This window comes from Chaetodon trifascialis, chromosome 11, assembly GCF_039877785.1.
Source record: "Chaetodon trifascialis isolate fChaTrf1 chromosome 11, fChaTrf1.hap1, whole genome shotgun sequence".
Lineage (NCBI taxonomy): Eukaryota > Metazoa > Chordata > Actinopteri > Chaetodontiformes > Chaetodontidae > Chaetodon > Chaetodon trifascialis.
This window is the reverse complement of record NC_092066.1, coordinates 14,723,230-14,743,456: the sequence shown is the minus strand read 5'-3', so window position 1 is coordinate 14,743,456 and position 20,227 is coordinate 14,723,230. Positions and strand designations below refer to the sequence as shown.

The 20,227-nt window shown below is 43.3% G+C and overlaps 2 protein-coding genes across 4 annotated transcripts; one reads left to right on the top strand and one right to left on the bottom strand.

Annotated features, from left to right (window-relative positions):
- Nucleotides 1–101: 101 nt before the first annotated feature.
- LOC139338806 (microtubule organization protein AKNA-like) lies at nt 102–8,715 on the bottom strand. The gene is made up of 21 exons (XM_070974078.1): nt 8,508–8,715; nt 7,045–8,234; nt 6,838–6,912; nt 6,634–6,751; nt 5,949–6,097; nt 5,799–5,858; nt 5,503–5,636; nt 5,217–5,409; nt 3,823–3,932; nt 3,339–3,497; nt 2,895–3,054; nt 2,697–2,791; nt 2,388–2,587; nt 2,175–2,289; nt 1,845–2,027; nt 1,521–1,627; nt 1,278–1,394; nt 1,098–1,175; nt 658–772; nt 393–555; nt 102–272 (listed from the first exon to the last, which is right to left on the bottom strand). The coding sequence occupies exons 1-21, from the start codon at nt 8,713–8,715 to the stop codon at nt 102–104; spliced, it is 3,900 nt and encodes a 1,299-aa protein (XP_070830179.1).
- Nucleotides 8,716–10,082: 1,367 nt separating this feature from the next.
- gpsm2 (G protein signaling modulator 2) lies at nt 10,083–20,188 on the top strand. 3 transcript variants are annotated; one of them, XM_070973482.1, is made up of 15 exons: nt 10,083–10,201; nt 11,160–11,198; nt 15,891–16,112; nt 16,194–16,329; nt 16,450–16,589; nt 16,692–16,815; nt 16,974–17,089; nt 17,180–17,335; nt 17,432–17,540; nt 17,649–17,778; nt 17,855–17,931; nt 18,057–18,245; nt 18,374–18,533; nt 18,754–18,956; nt 19,378–20,188. In XM_070973482.1, exons 3-15 carry the CDS (start codon nt 15,892–15,894, stop codon nt 19,558–19,560), a joined length of 1,944 nt encoding a protein of 647 aa, XP_070829583.1. In that variant the 5' UTR covers nt 10,083–10,201; nt 11,160–11,198; nt 15,891; the 3' UTR covers nt 19,561–20,188. The 3 variants fall into 3 exon arrangements, with proteins under 3 accessions (XP_070829583.1, XP_070829581.1, XP_070829582.1); XM_070973480.1 differs by lacking the exons at nt 10,083–10,201; nt 11,160–11,198 and adding an exon at nt 13,166–13,614; XM_070973481.1 differs by lacking the exons at nt 10,083–10,201; nt 11,160–11,198 and adding an exon at nt 14,570–14,713.
- The last annotated feature ends 39 nt before the right edge of the window (nt 20,189–20,227 follow it).

The following is a 20,227-nucleotide window of genomic DNA, read 5'->3' as shown; positions in this document are numbered from 1 at the left end:
AAAGAAATAACTTCAGTAAGCCTTAAATATTATTAGATGTTATTATCCTTGTCATCCAACAAAGATAAACTCTACATAGGCATCAGGTAGCGCCCTTGTTGTTATAATGCGTGGTGTTTCCTGCCCCCTAGTGGCTGAACGCTGTGCAGTCTCCTGTGCAGTTGAGCCTTGGCCAGGTCAGCAGACAATCTCTTGGCCATTCGGTCTGTGGTCCTCTTCATGCGGCGGGCCACCTCAATAGCCTGGTCTAGAGTCCTGTTCATTTCTTCCTCCTACAAAACAGGAGTAAACTCTCCAGTGAGCACAGAAAAATCTTGCTCTTTTTTTGAGATGCGCAGTCGATGTTCTTTAAAATGCAACAGTCAGCAGAGATGCAGGAGCAAAGATCTCACCTTGTTCCCTCTGCGTCTGCCTGTCCTGCTGCCGGTCTTTGAGGGCACTGATACTGGTGTCTGCTTGAAGTACACATTGCTGGGCAGGAGTGCTGTGTCTGACTGGGTGGAGCGCTCTCTGTGATGGAGTGTGGACTGCAGCGGCGGCTCCCTCACTTTATAGCTGAATATGATGACAGACAATGAGAAAGATGACGACCAAACTGTATAATTTACTACCTTTATTTTGGAACCTGCTGTCTGCTTTGAGTGATGATGTGTTTACCTTGCAGGCAGGCTGCTGGAGGAGCCATAGCTGACCTGGAGAAGAGGCTTCTGAAGAGATGGAGAGGAGAAAGGACACCATCTCTCCTTGGAGTAAAGACTCTCCATGGCTGCTGCTGACCGCAGAAACATGAGAAGCTCTACAGTACGTACACTAATAAAAACACAATACTACTCATACTGACGGACCCAGTTCATGTTCTTAAGTTACAAATAACGTGTTAATGTGTTATGATGATGATGATGGTGGTGGTGATACAGCGCTGATGACTGAATGCCTGCTGTTTGTGCTGAGGCTGCTACTCTTGTGATTTCCAAGTATATGCTCTGCACATGCTCCAATGTGTCTATTATGGAAAAATTAGGTTGAAATCTGCCAATGTGAACTAGACAAAAAATGCTGACCTTATATACATGATGATAGATTATTGAATCACTTACTTTGTGTTCTCTTCTTGGCATGGCTGTCAGGAGCCTCCAGAAGACCAGAGGTTCTCACTGAGCCTTTTCCTTCTGACCCTGATGGAGAACAAACACAGGCCCACGTAAATGATATATGCATAAATAAATTCAGAAATTCAGAAATTAGGGTGTACTGTGACAAATAGCTGTGGCTCTGACCTCGGGTGGATTGCACTGCCCCGTGACGTTTATACTCAGGTACTCTCCTGCTCTCTACAGGCACATCGTGCAAGTGCAACATGATCTCAGAGCCAGATGTGTCTCTACTGTCTGTACCTGAAGAGCCAATAATCCAAACCATAGTAGATGATGAAGGAAATGTATGCACATATACAGATAGAGATGTAGAGACACACTTTGGGACTGAGTGTTTTGCTGCCATTAGCTTTTCAGGTGAAGTACCTTTGCTCTTGCTGGGGTCCATGTCTGAAGAGATCCAGTCCTCTATCCTTATCTGACTAGAACTGAGATTGTTCACATTCTGTCTGCTACTTGATGGCTTCCACACACTACAGGTTAGAATAAAAATATAACAATATAACATGACACAACTTTGAATGCCTGTCCTGGACTTTTAGATGAAGCTATCTGTATTACTCACGCAAGCTTAGGACATTATGATTAGTTAAACAGGTAAATGTCAGCCAAATTTCACATCAGTACATCCCAACAATGCTCAGTGCACTTCTATTGTACTAATAGCAGCCTGCAGGATCAGATATCCACCTGTTGCAGGCTGACCTGTGGTGGCTCCGGGGTCTGGTTTTAGACCGGAGCTCCTGCCGCTCCTGTCTGTATTTGGAGGTGAGATAATCCATCTTCTGTGCTAGGTGAGGCAGCTGGACCAAGCCCTCCTCCAGGTCTTTCTTCAGCCTAGATACCTCTGACTGCAAGGCCAGGATCGCTTCACTAAACACAGACAGACAGACAGACAGACAGACAGACAGACAGACAGACAGACAGACAGACAGACAGACAGACAGAGATAATCAGATGTTCACTGAAACACTGGTGAAAAAATAGCTTAAAATTCTGTTTTCAGCAGTGCAGCCCAACCTATTACAAGAGCAGGAGTACAGTGGGCTGCCTCTTCCTTCTGTATCCATGGTGGTGCTGAGTATGGGTTCAGATATGTGGTGATGGAGCCTGGCGAGCGGGCTGCGTTCAGATCCTGTTCGGTCTGTGGCGGAGAAGCGTTTATCATTTCAGAATTGACCAGATAAGACCAAATAAAAAGAGAACTTTTTCTATGAAGAGGGATTTGCTCACCCTGCAGCCTGACTGGAGGCTCCTTAGTGGTGCTCTCCACCCACCGCTCTACTGCTGCACCACTGGACTGCGTTTGGATAGATGGGTGGGGACTGGCCCACCGCTGGCTGGTGAGGCTGTGTGAATGGATGGCTGTCTGTAGGTTGGAGCAGGAGCCATCACTGTCTGAACTAATTAAAGCACCACTCTGGGACTGCGCACTGTAGATGGAAGGATGAAACTTGAGTTATTCTCAAGTTAGTCTCATGTTCCCAATCAGTTCCTGTCTGCTGAAAGAATTTCTTTGTTGCTGTTTATATAGATTTGTACCTTTCTGGGAGCAGATTTGGTTGAAATGGTCCAGAAGCTGACTGATTCAAGTAAGAACTCCCAAATCCACTGTCTGTCTCTGGGCTCACAATCCTCTGCACCCCAGAAAAAACACACATCAGTTTGAAGTGTAGCCTATGTACCCTACAGATCACTGTAACTTAAACAGCAACAAACCAACGATTGTCTGTGACTGACCTGTGATACAGATGAGGCGTTGAGAGGGGGCTCTGAGACGTTGTGGGTGCCTGAGTCTTTGGTTGCAACAGAGGAAGAAGAGACCTCCACAGCCAGACTCACACAATCACCCAGATCACATTCACCCACTGGGTTCACGGCACCATCCAAGGTGCTACAACTACAGCAACAACAAGTAAGATAGTTAGTCACTGTGGAGTGGAGATGAGAGGAGTTGAAGTCGCATTTTTAACAGCATGGCATGAAAAGCATTGCACGATAAAGCTAAATCTTGGTGCAGTACGTGCTTCCAATATCTGGACAGACAATACATACAGTGTGCAAAAGTAGCTCACTTACACTGTGACAGGATTACAAGCCTGATTACTTGTATGAGCTATGAATTTTTTAAGAGCAAACCAGTATAGAGAAACCACAACACAGAATCAGTCAAGTCACACTCACCTGTTGGGTGTGTGCTGCCTCCGTCTTAAGGATGAACTGGTTCCACTCAAGTGTGCTAAGATGTTATTTTGATCTATCACCTCTGATAAGACGGGGCTCCTCTCCTCTTCAGCCTCAGCTGCCTGGGTGCCCAGTGTCTCCAGAGTGCCCTGTGAGCTCCTGAAACAGGACAGAGACTCAAACACTGAAAGGAACTTAACACCAACGCTGCAACTGAAACACTATCTGCTGCACGGGAAGGATGAGAACATGCCAGTAGTTTTAACACAAACACACCTGCAAGCACCACTCAGAGCATCAACAGCTAGACACAACAGTGACAGTGAAACATGCACAACAGAGGTGTATTATATTTATGTATCCTAGTCATTAAAACTGCTGTAGTTTTTCTGTACAGAATTAACACTGCTACCTATTTGACCGCATTATTCGATACACTATGAGAAGACAAATATTATTGGAGCTTTTAAAGTATTTTAAGTACCTTGCATGCTGTAATCTATCATCTCCATGGACCCGGCTGGCCTCCTCCTCTTTTTCCTCTGTCCCTGTCTCCATTTTATAACCCACAGTGGAAAAGTCTGCATGTGGTCCCTGAAACATGAGACCCGGTCAGATAATTTGCAGTTAGTGTAATGTTGCACACACGCACACACCACAATTCATCACGAGTTCAGGTGCAGGGTGTGATTGCGATGAATTAGCTTCTACAGTTCAACATAGAGCAGGGTACGTTAACTGTAATTGATATAACGGGTAATATTCAAGAATTTTTAATTAGATCATGAAATATAACATGCAGTGTTTTAGAATTATTGACAATATCGAGATATATAACTTGTTCTATAAATGTAAATCATACAATACATAATGTGTTATGTTCTTAAATTCTTAATAATATGATACAGCATAGAACATGTAATGTTCTAGAATTCTTTATGCTATAATATGTAACATGTAATGTTTGAGAATTCTTGACGATGTCATGATATATAATGTGTAAAGTTCTAGAATTCTTAATGATATATAACATGTAATATTCTAGAATTTGAAATGATATCATGACATATAATGTGCAGTGTTCTAAAATTTTACATAATATGATCATTTTGAAAGTGTAATGTTCTAGAATTCTTTAAGTAGAAACAGACTTTTCAAACCCCCTAGCAGCATTCTCTGATATTTTCAATGACAGACCTGAAAATATAAGACAAACTGAGGAGTCACAAGTACATTGTGGAACGAGTTGAGTTGTATAAGAATAGGGTTCTTTCCAGGAACAACAGCGCCCTCTAGCTGCAGAGTGCAGCAATAAAACTGTGCTTCAAAAACAACCTCACAGCAGAGACCCCCCAGAGAAACTGGTCAAACACATGGACGTGAAGCCGGTCGGTTCAATGCCAGATGCTTGCCACTGAGTTCAAAACAGAGAAAAAGAAGCGGGAACTTCTCTCTCAAAACATTATGGAGGTCAACCACCAGCCCATGATAGAGTGGGACCAGAGGGCCTAGGCCGGGGCCACAAAGGAGGTGAGGCACTTTGCCAAAAAACAGAAAGTGTGCTTGAAGTCCCAGGAGGGAAACGCATGATCCGCAGCCAAGACTGTGGCAAGACCTGCCAACTGAGCATTGATACCCTTTATTCTTAAGTCCTTCTTTACTCAAATGTACAATATAAATAGCACCACAGTGCACATAAAGCAAAGCAGGGACAAATGCTTGAGATAAGAGTTTGATCCAAAGTTATTTTTATATAATTGATTCATTTATCACTTGATATAGTAATATACCTTTTGTTGGAGCTACTCCACACTGAGCTTATGATGTTCCTCTTATTCGGCATAAATATGATATTATATGGGTGTGTGAGTTGGTTACCTCATGCAGGGATGGTGGAGGTGAGGGTGTGTGCATGCAGACAGGACTGGACTTCACATGCAGTGTCTTCTTCATGGGCGTGGGAGTGGAGGATGAGTTGGGTGGAGAAATCTGCTCACACATGTTTATGTCTATCATCTCCTTTATGTCCTCCAGGTGCATCCCTATCCTGAATATGTCTCCCTCCACAAGCCTGCACAGGTTTTAACACACACACAAATAGATGCATTAACATGACGCTTACAGTGACACGTTCATGCAGATGCAATAACGGGTTCTCTTTAACCTGTCTGGGTCAAAGGTGCCAGTGTTCCTGGACAGGCCCATGTAGTTCTGCATCTCTAGAGCTCTGTGCTCTTCCTTCTTACTGATGTAGTTTCTTTCCAGCTGGTCCTGAGCCTCCATAATGCTCCTCAACATCTGAAAATGGACACATTTTACATTTCTGCAGGCACAGAAGAAAAAAGGAGAACTACACTGCTCTCAAAAATTTGAATCTGACAATCAATCAAGTTCTATATTTCCATATTCTGTGCATTAAATAATGAGCTACATACTGTAAAGGAGGTGAACATTACTTACCATTTGCTGTTCTGCTGTGCTCACTGACATGTTCCTCACATTCAATTTGAATTCTTCTACCTGAATAGATTAAGGTTTACAAATTGTATTGGATGTCTGTTAGTGTTATGATAGCTTATTATTAATATCGTGGCAAATCTTCAGATTTACCTTCTGCATGAATTGGCTGATGATGTCTCTCAGCTCAGCAGTCATTCTTTCCCCATCACTGGGACCCTCTGCAGGCTGGATGAAGGAGGCTGTGTTCACCTCTTTAATGCAGCTCTGGAGTGTTGTTCGTCCTTTTTCACCAAAGTTTTCTGAAAACAAAGCAAGACAGGAGTGATACAGGTCGTACGTATGCGGGCAGAATACGAGCAACATGTCCTTGATATTGAGTCTTTGATAAACTTCAACATCTCATACATCCATTTTGTACAGATAAGGGGAATCAAATTATGATTTTTTTCTTTCCTGCCTTTACTTCACCTGTGTACTTGATGAAGAAAGTACCTAAAGTTTTGTACATTCAGTGTTTACATGCTGCATGCAACAAATTTGTTGATGAAAAACTACATGATGATTCATAGTTACCATGATCTTAGGATTTAAATGTATTGCATTGAAACCAAAAGTGAAATGTGTTATTGTGGTTAGATTCCCCAGTTTACAGCCATTGTTTTCCATATAATTAAAGTGCCCCAAAAGGAAAGAAAAGATGTTTGAGTAACTAGAATAGTGTCATTGGACCCCATTTGCCTCTATGGAAACCAGTTGCACTTCGCTGCCTAATTTGCAGGCAGTGCAGCAAAGCGCTGACCTGCCATAATATCAAATGTCAGACACAGAAACATACCTGATGGGGGAAGGTGAGGAGCCAAGGATCCAAGATGGCTTCCCTCAACTGCAGGTAAGTTTTCCTGATGATCATCATCATATTCTAAACAAGGCATCAGTTCTGAGGAGGGCTGAGTCTGTGAAAAGAGATCCATATGTTTGTAGCTTGAATTGAAAATGACTGTAAAATTATAACCAGTTGAAGTGACAGCTTTTTACTTACATTGGTTCCTAGTCTCATTTGATCAATAAGGTTCTCTGCCTCAGCATATTTGGTTAATAATTTATCATATTCAGCCTAAAGAAATACAGAATGAGACAAATGTTGGTCCCTTGTCCTATGCACGGCATCCATATTTGTGACTGAAATAGGCAAAAGAGACCAAGAGGCCTTCAGGTACATGTGCACTGTGAAGAGTACATTTTCTACCTGCAGGTGATGCACCAGTGCTGGAGGCGTCTGGCCCTTATCTTTGAAGATGTAAGGCTTCTCTGTTGGCTGGACTGAATCTTCCAGGACTCTGCTGATCAAATCTAACATCCCTGGAGAGGACTGGGCTCTGTGTATGGTGCTGGGGCTCTGAGGAACAGGTCTGGCTGGTCCACTTGGAGCTTTGGGGATTTTGACCTTGGGGGCTACTTTGGAGAAGTCAGGGAGCGGGTAATGGACTTGACCCTGGCCATACTTCATCTCACTGAAGGACCTGGTGCGCATAAATGGGACTCTCTGAACCTGATCCTCCTCTTCAGCCTTACTTTGCATTGCTACATCTACGGCACTTTTATCACCGCTGCCTTGTTTTGAGTCTGTGCTTGCAGAGCTGGATGTAATGCTGTCAGTACCAACAGTGGTGACATTATCAACTTTCCTTTCTGCTTGTTCCTCTACACTTGAAATCTTGGATGTAGTATCACTCTTTTCATCAGTCCTATCAGAGCACAAACTCTGATTAATCTCAGAATTACAAGCAAGGCTCTCTGAGAGGTTACTATTGTTATGTGTTGGAGCCCTGCTAAAAACAGTGTCATCCACGCTCTCCAGCAGCGACACCTCCGGCAGGGTCTCTGCCTCGATCAGCCTGCCTGACCGCAGCAGCTCCTCCTGGGAGAAGTGTCGCAGCAACAGCTGGTTAATGTCTACAGGACAGGGGCACGATGTGGCTACATCATTTGGCTTGGAAGCATCAAAAAAGTTGTCCTGTTTGGTGTTGGCATCCTCTTGTGACAAACTTGCTGGTTTCTCAGCATTATGCTCAACAGAAACCAAGCGTTCAATATCACCATCTCTTGTATTGCATTCAAGCAAACCAGGAACATCAGGACTTCCATGGACAGTTTCTCTTCCATCAGAACACGTGTTGCCCTCAGAGGTGACTGACTGGTTGAAATAGAGGCTTCCAAGGTCACCATCATAAGGTAGGTCATCCTGATCCTCATCACTAGTATTCTGCCCCGGGTCCTCGTGGTCCTGGTTTAAAGGAGGCTCATCTTTCTTGGTGTTTGGTCTTTTGGCAGATACATGAAATATGCTGCTCTTGCTCTCTACCACCCTCTCACTCTGACTGCTGACATTACTGGACTCTGAGGAGGTGACATCCAAGGCTGACATCTCCGCGCTCCCTGCCAATTACAGAACATCAACAACATAAACACCAAATTAGAGTGTTGCATAGATTTAAGCCTTAGTCTTTGCATTTACTTTTTTTAAAGACTGCCGTCCATTAACAGCTCCAATTTACTCTGTGACACTGCCGACACACAGTATGTCATCATTACATGTAGCACTTAAACTGACATTACATGTCAAAAAATAAATAAAATCTCCAAGTCTTTTCCAGTGTTTGAATTTAAATTCACGTCCAAGCCTACAATCACCACTTATGATCCACTCACCGCTGAGATGGATGCTGGCCTCGGAGGCGGCGGACTCTGCCTGGGACAGGTGCAAGGCTAAAGAACTCTCCAAGTCACTCAAGTGGAGACTTTCATCCTCACTTAGGTCGACAAAGATGCTCTGCTGAATGCACTTCTCCCAGAGCAGCGTGGGCTTGTCCTCTCCTTGAACATCCTCATCTGATTCCTCCAGTTCTTCTGCCTCCATGGACACTCTGTGACAGAAAATGTCAGCCTTTCTGCGTCTGTGTTAAGACGGAGGGTAAGAAAGGAGGATGGAGCACCTGCTCATCACTTAGCAACGCAACTTGTGAGCTGACAACATTGGATCAAAATGTCCAGAGCTTTCAGTAATTTAACAATACATGCATTGTGTGGGCAGATGTTTGCGTGTGCAAGGTGTTTGTGTGAATGATGATTACAGGAAAAGTCCTGCATTTGAAAGTGTTGTCTGAGTAAATTCTGCATTCATTAACATGTTAGCAGCATTTCAATGTTGGAGACAGACGAGGGAGTTATTCATATTCCGTTGGGTAGTTTCCTATCACAATGCTCCATATTTTTTAAGCTGATATGTTCTGCATCACAATGTCTATACTAATAATCTGTAAGTATAGTAACTTTATCTGTATCTGTATCTGTCAAATGAAGCAAAAAGTTCAGTATTTCCCTCTGAACTGGAGACTTCCAGTGGTGACTGAGGACGTGTGTGTATTGTGACAGCCCTGGCATTACAAAGCAACCTATGTTAGTACACTATTGTCAGACTGTCATAAAAGCACCTTTAAATTTCTGTGTATGCACTGCTTCTCTAAACGTTCAGTCTCATTTTGAGGTGTCATGGTGGTAACTTACTCGGGTTTTGAACGGGTCCTTCAGCAGCAGTGCCTCGTTAGTTTTAAGTCGATCCGCTCCACAGCCATGTCCCTGCTCCTGGCTTCATCTTGTCACTAGCCACAGCGTTTCTGTGTCTTTCTTTCTTGACACATGGCTTCTCGGACAGGTTTAGTTTCGGTGGCATCATTAATAATGTAGGTAGCTGGTCTACACGGCAGCGCTGGACGTCTGGCAGCTGTGCAGGCAGAGTCTGGTTGCGTGGTAACGGTGGTGAAACCACCACCAGAAGGACTACCGAAGAAGTTGGCGTTAGCAAGTTAGGACAGTTTGGGACAACTTTACGTGTTTTTAAACATTCTACGTGTTTATTATCTTTTAGGAGGTTTGAGTAAGGGGAACTTTACATCACCATGTTCCTTAATGATACACACTGGCAAAGCGGCTCTTTGTGCTTACTTAGTAAATAAATGGTATCAAAATCTCATACTTGACAAAATCTGTCAGGTACTGACAGCTAAACGTGATGATACGTCATCTCTTTTCTATTCAAATCCATTGGTCCAATGACTGTTATTCAGGGCGTGGCTAACTTTGAATGTCATGATCTGATTGGCTACTTGTCGAAAACACATACGCCAGCACAGCCGTAAAGATTTTCGTCTTTCTCGGAGTTAAATCGAAGTTTTATGAAAGTTAAAGGGTGATGTAGTGTCGGGCTGGACGTAGTACAGGTCGTCTCTGAATTACAGACGTCTGTTTATTCATTTTTATAAAACGGACGTATGTTTTTATTTCTGAGAGAAAGTTTAAAAAAAAGAAGAGAAGAAGTCACCATTGTTCGAGCTGGATCGTCTAACGTAAGTTTAGAAGCTAACATGCTAACTAGCTAACGCTAATCTTTGCCTAGCTGGATGTAATACGGTGTTACCAGAGACAGATAAATTGAGTGCCCGAGTTTGTGGTTTCTAGCGGGGAACGTCTGGCAGTCGTCCCCATCATGAAAGTGTGGTGTTTACAATCCTCTCTTTCAAGCTTCCTCATGGAAGCTGAAGTCTGTCTGAGTGGAGCTCATACTGACAGCAGTATGTTCAGTACAAACTAACGTTAATCTGTTACTGATCCGTTTCAATGAATTCAGATAATCAATGGTATTACTGCTTGTTTACGACGATATGAAATATCTGAATCACAAACTCATGTTGTAGCTTGTTGTACTTTCAAGCTTACTAAATGAATGTAATTGAAGTACTATACATAATATGAGTAGTTGTTTCACTGTTATCATCTTGCATGATTTTCATATCTTTCGTGTACTTTCACTAACATCTTTTATTATTTATGCCACTTTAGTAATACACAGTTACACAGGCGTACACACACACACACACACACACACACACACACACACACACACACACACACACACACACACACATACATTTTTATCTTATATTTTTACTCAGTGTTGACACAGACACGGACATTACACTCAGATCATCACCCAGGCCTTGATCATATGGCTTATATACACTCAGCTGCCAGTTTATTAGGTACACTAAGCTAAAATCTATGCAACAGCCCTGCAAGAAATATTAGTGTTTACTTTTTGTTGAAACTGTTACAGACAAGTGTTGTTTCAAATGTATGGTCATTTTGGAGGTTGTTGTTTGAGATGCTGTATTGCAATATACCAGGAAGTGTTGATAATATCCAGTCTTCCTTCACTGCTAATGCTATGTATTAGGCATATCTAATTAACTGTACAGCTTTATTCAGATGTACATTTATTTATGATCATAACACTTTTCCTTGCAGGCTTTCCAGATATCCTGTTCCTGTGAGGAAGAATTACCGGTCAGTATCCCAGTACTTATGTAGTTGTTTCCTTCTTTTGTTTTGGTGCAGGTTTTTGCTTAGTCATGGTGTAGTGCTGAGTGGTGATTCCATATTTAGGTTTTGCTCTCAGTGGCAGTAGTCATTTTAGTGCATCAATGGCCTGTAAGCACAAAGAAAATAGATCACATCCGCTGTGTGTTTAAGATGAAATCATGTCACGTTTGTGACTCAAAAGAGTCCCTGATTACCTCCTGCGAAGCTGTCATTAAAAAACAACCTTGTTTCCTTTGATGTGCCCTTAGTCATGAATCACTTCTTCCTCTTACCCTTGTTCATGCTCACTGAAGCCTTGTGAGCTGAGAAGGTCTCTCTCAAACACACCCAGTTGGCATACAATGGTGGAAAAGGCTGCACGAACACTGGCACACATCAATCTGTGATTATAATAATGTGCCAGAACATGTACTTCACAGACTCTGAAAGCCATGGGCTTTGGTTTGTGTTATAACCGTTCATGTTCACACAGCAGTGGGAAGAACAGGCTGAAAAACACAAGTAGTCATCAAATATGGACTATTTATACAAAGACTACAAATTGCCATAGATGTTTTTTGTTAGTTAATGCATGGATTGTGGTAAGATAAAAACCTCTCTTTATAAATGTGCTATGTCGGGACAATGTCACGCTTACATTCACACACAAGTCCCTGTCTGTTTATTTTTTTAGCAGGCCCTAAACGGTACATCCCCTCAAGTTTGGTCATGGATTTCTTCTACCAGTCAAACTGTGTTGAGTCTTTTCATTGAGAGAAATTTACCAGCCGTAATATTAGTTGAACAGCAGATTTGGAAACTAACAATCATGATTAAGTTGTGGCATGTTCTCATTTTTTGTTGCTATTTAGGTTGTCATCAGTTTTGGGGTTGTTTTTTTTTTTAGGATTCTTTGCTCTTGCAATATGAGCTCAGTGCTGATTTAGCACTTGTCAAAAGTAAAAAAATAACTGCTCAGCAAGCCTATTGTAGATCAAAGGTGCTTTAGAGACACTGCCCTCCTTTTTATGGGCAGTAGGTAGAACTGGGTCTGCATTAATGAATAAGTACATATCTGACAATAGGTAATATTCAAGTAAGTGAAAATTCATACACAACTTTAACACACTAAGTTTTGTAAAATAAAAAGGCAATTTAGCATACCATTGAGTGACCTATATGTAACGTAGGGCTGAACATATTTAGATTGCTAGAAAAAGAACATGGTGGTTGTCATTCATACTCTGCCCAGTATATGAAATGCACTGCAATTTATGTGGCAGTGCCAATGTAACTGTCTCTGAACGGTTTTCAAATACACACCCTGCTTGTTTGCCATGTTTTTGTTGTCTTTTAGCTGCTTTTTCTAGCATAAAGAATTAACCCAGTTTGCAAATAACTGGTCTGCCCCATTTCCCATTATGTGTGTATTGGGGGGGGGGGGGTTAAACTTGGGGGACTAATGGGTGTGGCTAGTATGATCTCATGGAGAAATGAGGTAATGGTTGGCTCTGGTCTTTCCTTGGCGCAGTCGATCTTATCCATGCAGCTTGCTTCTCACTGTCCTTTCCTTTGGTGGTAGTTGCATACCCTCAGGTTCATCTGCTCTTTTATTCAGATCTTATTCAGTTTAATTTAGTGACCTTTTTTTTTTTTTTTTTTTTGAGAAATCAGTTGCTGGTTGCTTTCTTTTCAGTGACTTTCTCTAATTTGCATCCACATGCCCTGGACATGATGTTTTCCTGCTTGCATAGATTACATTCTCTGCGTCCATTGCTTGCTCACCCTGTAGCAACTTTAGAGCAGACGCTCACGTCTCCAAGCCTGGATGAACTGAGTCACTATCGTAGCCTGACAGCTTGCCTGTGTTGTTGACCCCATCCATTCATTCCCACCCTGCTCTCCCACTTCCTGCCTGCCCCACTTGTGCACGCTGCTGTTTGGTTGGTGTTGCCATGGCACTGTGTGGCCAGAATGAGGCTTCACATACAGCATCTTGTGTTCTCTTCACAGAGGGCAGCTGACGAGATTGAGGCGCGGTGACGCAAAACACACAGTATACGAAAGCAGCCACATGGACTGCCGCTCAGGACTCTGCAGCTCTGTCTAACACTCATGGGGTTACCTTCCCTTGTCAGCATTCAGCAGACGGACAGTCGCAGACTTGACCACGTTGGGTGATTTTTAAAATTTTTTTTTTTGCTTGGTTTACCTCCTTGCACCCAACTCCCTTCAACCGGAGATTTTTTGGTTTTCCTTCTTGTTGGTTCTTGTTTTTAAACGCAACCATTTTTTCGGGAACAAAACTGGGATTTTCCCTCATATTATGCACATCAATGGATACCAGTGGCTCAGTGGTTAGCACGCGAGCTGAGGAGCAGTCCTTTCATGTCCGCTACAGGTAGGAATCTCTCCTCTCTCAACTAAGGTATGGTTATAGAGTGGATTCCATGGCTGGTTTTTACATCTTTAATGTTTTTGCTTTGCCCTCGTTAGGGCACTGTAAATAACATTGGTGGTTAACAGGAGAAAAATCTCTTAATTTTTGCAATTATTTGAATGCTTGTAACATAAGATGTGTCACTGAACATAAGTTATTTATTTATTTAGTGTTAACCTTGTTGAGGAATTAATGGCATTAGGTGTAATGTGGAATTGAAAATAGAGGCCTAAGTTATATTATCGAGTGGTGGACCCTTTTCACAGTGCTTTCTGTGAGTTTGTTGACTAAAGGCAGGTGAGTTTCCCCAAAAAGGCATCAGCCAGCTGTCCCTACATACCCGAGTAAAGAGCTCTTGCAGCAGGTGTGACCTGCCAAACACAGACAGAGCTGCTCCAGTTAGCTTCAATATTTAACAAGCCCTGAAAAATTCATCACTGCTTGCATTGTTTTTCCCCACACATGTTTTTGGATAGAGCAGGCATCTGTTTTAAGATGTCCTTTGCCAGTGGACACTACTGTCGGGATGGGTATCGCCAATGACTTGATTCTATTAGACTTCACTACAGAGTCTACTTGTGTCTGACACGTCTAATAAAGCTACTTAACACTGAATCACCGGTGCTTTAATCTGTCGGGTGCGCACGCTAGAGCCGTAATCTCAGGTGACCAGGTCAGAAGAGAGAGAGCTTGAAAGAAAGAAAAGCAGATTAACTTAGAAAATGCTGAATGAGCAGTTTTCCTTGCTGCCATGCATTGGAAGTTAATACTGTGACAACATCGTCTCCTTGGAAGTTTTCCAACGTGTGCTGCTAAAATATCTCTATGACGTCAGTGATTTTGATATAAAAGGAAAGGAATGCTATTTTTTGACCCTTTTTTCTTAACTGTTGATCACTTGCTTTTAGTACAAACTACTGAATTGGGTTGAGTTGATCTCTCCATGCTTCAGACAAAGAGAAGGAGCTGCAGCCTGGAAGTTTTTCTAGTGGAAACCTTGGTAGATGCCTCTCAGATGTTCCATGTGCTGTTGTTGTTGTAAGACACAAAAAACAAGCAGGTAGGCTAGTGTTTGCCACAGCTACAGTGCTGGAAAAGTATGTTAGAAAACAGAAAGTGGGCTTTTCATGTTTGCCATTGTTCACAAATTATAGACTGACCGGATTAGGAAACAAGCTACTGTGGTGGGACTTTTTGTGTGATTTTAATAGCACACCATAGACTATGTAAGATATTACATGAGGATCCAGAGGAATTCAGACTAGATTGTGTCTTTAATTCAGTGTTGTTGGGTCAGTGTTTTGAGAGCTTTAAGACAAACCTTGGGTGGGTACAGGAGGAAAAGTTTGAGATAAACACACTTTGTGTGGAGCCGATCGTTTCCCAACGATACACTTTCCTGAAAAACAGAAGTTGGCAGACTAACAATTTTTGCTTTGTGCAAATGTGCTGCTTAATCTAAAGATAATCCGTGTGCAGATAAGCCACCAGCTATTGTCTGACGCTCCTTTCATCTCGCCTATAAACACCCGAGTCTAACCTCATTTGTTACTCCTCAAGACTTAGTTGCCTACACTGCAAGAAGTTACTTGCTGCATCCTTTGATGTCAGTGTCTTATGAAAAGTAACCAACTACTTATTGCTTTCATAAGCAAAATTCAGGATAATGTGAATTTGACTGTTTCTTTCCTTAAAAAGATTTTCAAGAGCCAACCCACGAATCTCAATTGGGCTATAACATACATCTTTTTAGGCACAACACAAAATATGTAAACGATTTCTAATTCTAAAGCAAAGCTAATAAACAGGGGAGTGAAGGACTTTGGTTGCTTCAGCATTTCTACTTGCTTTTTGCTTCATTTGACTGTGAAAGGAACCCACTTAACTTTCTGAGGCATGTCTAAAGGATGTGAGATCTACCATAACAAACAAACCCCAGTTTGAACCATTGTTCTCTGTAGGTGGAAGGAAGTGGCTAAACAACATTCCCTGTTGAGAGCCTTTGCTTGGAAAGAGGATTTCTTCCCTGGTTTTGTGAGGAGTACAGTCAGTTGGCTGTAGGTTTCAGCCAAGAAAGATCTGTTTTTTGACAGCTTCGGCATCGGCCCTTAATAGTTTGGATTCTAGATACTTCGGTGCTGCTCAGTTAGAGGAGAGTAAAAGAGCTATTTCTTAGCTGTAGCAGTCAGATCCTTTTTCGACCTCTGACGCACTGACTCTGCTTCTGTCTGCTGTAGGATGGAGGTGTCCTGCCTGGAGCTTGCATTGGAAGGCGAGCGTCTCTGTAAGGTGGGCGACTACAGAGCAGGCGTCTCCTTCTTTGAAGCTGCCATCCAGGTGGGCACAGAGGACCTGCAGGTGCTGAGTGCCATCTATAGCCAGCTGGGTAATGCCTACTTTCACCTGCATGACTATGCCAAGGCCCTGGAGTTCCACCGGCATGACCTCACCTTGACCAGGTTAGACCTGCACAAGAACCTCACAACGCTGCTAACAGGTCGTTACTATACTTATTATTACTAACATAATCTGTCATGTAGGACAATTGGTGACCTGCTTGGAGAAGCTAAAGCCAGTGGGAACCTTGGCAACACATTAAAGGTGCTGGGACGGTTTGATGAGGCTGTGGTTTGCTGTCAGAGGCACTTGGACATAGCAAGAGACATTAATGACAAGGTGAGGCTGCGAGATATTCAAGCATTAGTGATCATTTTTACAGTGAAGTATTCTGTAGTGTGTGGGCGGATTCAGAGGACATCAGTCATTAACACTGGCATGTCGTACCTTTCCTGTTAGGTGGGTCAGGCGCGAGCTCTGTATAACTTTGGGAACGTGTACCATGCCAAAGGCAAAAGTATCTGCTGGAGTGGAGCTGAGCCTGGAGATTTCCCAGAGGAGGTCATGATGGCACTGCGGAAGGCAGCCGAGTACTACGAGTAAGTGGCTGCACAGAATAATGCTGGCTAATATGTGTGGGTGACATTTTAATGACACAGTATCTCTGCAGTCATATTGCATTTGAATATGTGTATTTTCAGGGCAAACTTGACGATAGTGAAGGAGCTTGGGGATCGCGCAGCTCAGGGCCGAACCTACGGCAACCTTGGCAACACACACTACCTGTTGGGAAACTTTCGCAAAGCTGTAGCTTCTCACGAGCAGGTGTGGTGTGAACACGAAAAACCCTTTTATTGTCAAAGCATATTTACAAAGTCTTCACACTATCCAGACAAGCATTATGAACGTGACTCAGGTCCATCTGTAATTACAGTTAATCTAATAGAAATAATAAAATCTGTTCCTATGTCTCTTTCACGCAGCGCTTGTTCATAGCTAAGGAATTTGGCGACCGCTCGGCAGAGAGACGGGCTTACTGCAACCTGGGGAACGCCTATATCTTTTTGGGGGAATTTGAAGTGGCAGCTGAACATTACAAGTAAGCCCAATGAGGCGTTAGTTTTCCTTCCTTCCACGAGCATCTGTTCCCAGACTGTGTTTTGAACCAGCGTGTCTGCGTGTTTGTCAGGAGGACACTGCAGCTGGCGAGGCAGTTGAAGGATCGAGCTGTGGAGGCCCAAGCCTGCTACAGTCTGGGCAACACCTACACACTTCTCCAGGATTACGAGAGAGCGATAGACTACCACCTCAAACACCTCATCATAGCCCAGGACCTCAATGACAGGTACACACACAAACATATTCACACAGAGTTCTTGCTGCTGGTTGCTTTATTTGAACTGTGTCCCTATGCATGTTTTGAAATGTGTTTGTCATGCAGGATTGGGGAAGGCCGTGCTTGCTGGAGTCTTGGAAATGCTCATACTGCTCTGGGGAACCATGACCAAGCCATGCACTTTGCAGAGAAACACCTGGAGATCTGCAGAGAGGTAAATTGAAGTGGTGTAGTTTTTCCTTTGCAGCATTCTTTTGTCCATCACTTCAAAGCAAAGAAAAATCGAATCAGTACTTTACAAAAAACTGTTTTGTTTTTCCAGACTGGAGACCGGAGTGGGGAGCTGACGGCTCGTATGAACGTCTCTGATCTCCAGATGGTTCTGGGTCTGAGTTATAGCACAAATAACTCCACTCTGTCTGAGAATAAGGACATAGACTACAACTTGCATGGTACGTCGGTCAAGTTATGTCTCATTTGAACAGTGTAATCAGTGTTACAGCTGCTTACACTGTTTATGTGTTTCAGGAGCGAGACCCAGGATGAGCAGACGACACAGCATGGAGAATCTGGAACTCATGAAACTCACTCCAGACAAGATGAATGTAATAGCTTCTCTCCTGTCCCACAAACCTTTTTGTTTGAACCACAGACAATTGGATGATTTGTCGTCTCCAAGCTTTGTGTTTCCTCTAATCGTCTTCTTGTGATCCATTTCTGTCTGTTGAAGGGTCAGAAGTGGAACAGTGACATCCTGACCAAACAGTCCAAACCCTCCCTCGCTAAGAGCTCCTCCAAGCTGTTCTTTGTCAGCCGCCTGCGTGGGAAAAAGTACAAGGCTGGTGGCTCCAGCAAGGTCCTCCAGGACACCAGCAACACCCTGGACACGAGCCAGGTGCCTGCACAGGGACCACAGAAGGTACACAGTGCAGGGTGCAGCCGGCCGATAACCACACACACACCTAGACCTCATGTCATCTCCTACAGCATCATCAAACAAGGCTGGTTCTGCCGTTTGTTCACGCTCCTGTTTTTGTACTTCCTTAGCGACTCAGTCCTGACATGCTTGGAGATGAGGGCTTCTTTGACCTGCTGAGCCGTTTCCAGAGCAACCGTATGGATGACCAACGCTGTTCGATTCAGGATAAGGGCAGCAGGTTATCATTGAACAGCGGTCCAGAGTCGCCTCCCAGAGCCATCAGGAAATGTAAGTCCATGCTTCCCACCGTATACAGGATGCATACAGCTTTTTAAGAGTGAAATTCAAGGTATTCAAGCACCTTCAAGGTACCTAATCCAAAGAGTTGCAGACTCTTACATTAGATTATATTGGAAAATCAAGCATTTTTCTAGCAGTACATTTGAATGACTCCTGAGTTTATCTTCCTTGTCACACTGAAATAAAACTTCATTGATTCTCTCTGTAGCTGTGTCAGAGTCTGCCAACGTCTCGGACATCCACGGCCGGCGGTTAGAGGACTCGTCAGCAGCAGCAGCAGGAGGAGGAGGAAGCCTGCCCGGCCTCAGGCTCAATCAGAACAGCAACCAGGCCGTGCTCAGCCACCTGATGGCCAACGCTGACAGTGCTGAGCCTGACGACGACTTCTTCGATATGCTTGTCAAGTGCCAGGTACCTGATATGACCAAATATAGTGTTTTCCACAGAATGAGCGTTAAGCTGTGACAGGGCCCCGGGGGCTTGACAGAATACATGACCCTATTTCCAGTGTGTTATTTCACCATTTGAATTCTGCTTAATTCTTCACATTATTTTTACTCATAAATCACAGCTCACCTTGTTTTTCCCTATGCCACACATACACACACACACACACACACACACACACACACACACACACACACACACACACACACACACACACACACACACACACACACACACACACAAAACAACAGCATAAGTAGGCCCACATGAAAGAAGGCTAACCACTGTTTCTTACTCAGGGACAATACATTTACTACAAAACAAGTTAGAATATCCAGAAACAGATCTCAAACCAACGCTCTCTTCCTTCCTCTAACTCTGCCAGGGGTCCCGTTTGGATGACCAGCGCTGTGCCCCTCCCCCTCCCCCGGTGCGAGGGCCCACTGTACCGGACGAGGACTTCTTCAGCCTCATCATGCGCTCTCAGGCCAAACGAATGGACGAGCAGCGCGTCACTCTGCCTTCTGCAGCAAACACTACAGCCAGACCCAGTGCTGGCTCCAACTGAACGAAGCACTAAAGGGATCCGCAGGTTTTCATTTGTTTGTTTGTTTGTTTTCTATCTCATGAAGGTGTGGACCGCGTTGTGACTGACCAGTGGGTGGTCACTCGCAGTAGTCCTCTTGGACAAAAAAAAGCACTGTCAGCATTGTATGTAGTATACATGATGGGGAAAAAAATCTCAAATTAGCTTGGACTTGTTTTGGAAAATACCAACACACTCTCAGTAGTATCAGGGACAAAAGTGTTTTATTTTTTCATCCTATGTTTGTCATTTTTTCTGTCCTCCTTTGAATTTCATTTCACCTCACGTGTATTTTTAAATACACGCTGCAGTTATGTTTGTATTTATTGTGCTTTTTATGATCTGATTACTGCCGTCCCACTACGATGAAGTGATGTGGTTTTACTCACTGTGGTGTCTGAGTCAGTGTGGACACAGAGGTACAGCACTCTTTACGTGTTTTGTTTATATGTGAGGCTTTTTTGGGGGGGGGGTTACAAGTTTCATGAGGAACAAAGGAAAACGTATTTTGAGCTAAATGGTAAAAGATGAATTTAATCCATGTACAGCCCTTTACTTTTTTGTACTAAATGTTTCAGTGAGGTCAGAGGAATAAAGCCTCATTTGTGTAGCCATCTTGCTTGGACTCTTTAAAATGTTGAAAGCACAG

Bases quoted from the DNA above. Each gene is read 5' to 3' on its own strand.
- LOC139338806 (XM_070974078.1), bottom strand. From the start codon at position 8,715: ATGGAGGCAGAAGAACTGGAGGAATCAGATGAGGATGTTCAAGGAGAG. The intron at 6,752-6,837 runs GTAAGTAAAAAG...CTCTTTTCACAG, and splicing joins AAATGAGACTAGGAACCAAT to ACTCAGCCCTCCTCAGAACT. The intron at 2,792-2,894 runs GTCAGTCACAGA...TCTGGGGTGCAG, and splicing joins ACGCCTCATCTGTATCACAG to AGGATTGTGAGCCCAGAGAC.
- gpsm2 (XM_070973480.1), top strand. From the start codon at position 13,550: ATGGATACCAGTGGCTCAGTGGTTAGCACGCGAGCTGAGGAGCAGTCC. The intron at 16,590-16,691 runs GTAAGTGGCTGC...GTGTATTTTCAG, and splicing joins AAGGCAGCCGAGTACTACGA to GGCAAACTTGACGATAGTGA. The intron at 17,336-17,431 runs GTACACACACAA...TTTGTCATGCAG, and splicing joins GCCCAGGACCTCAATGACAG to GATTGGGGAAGGCCGTGCTT.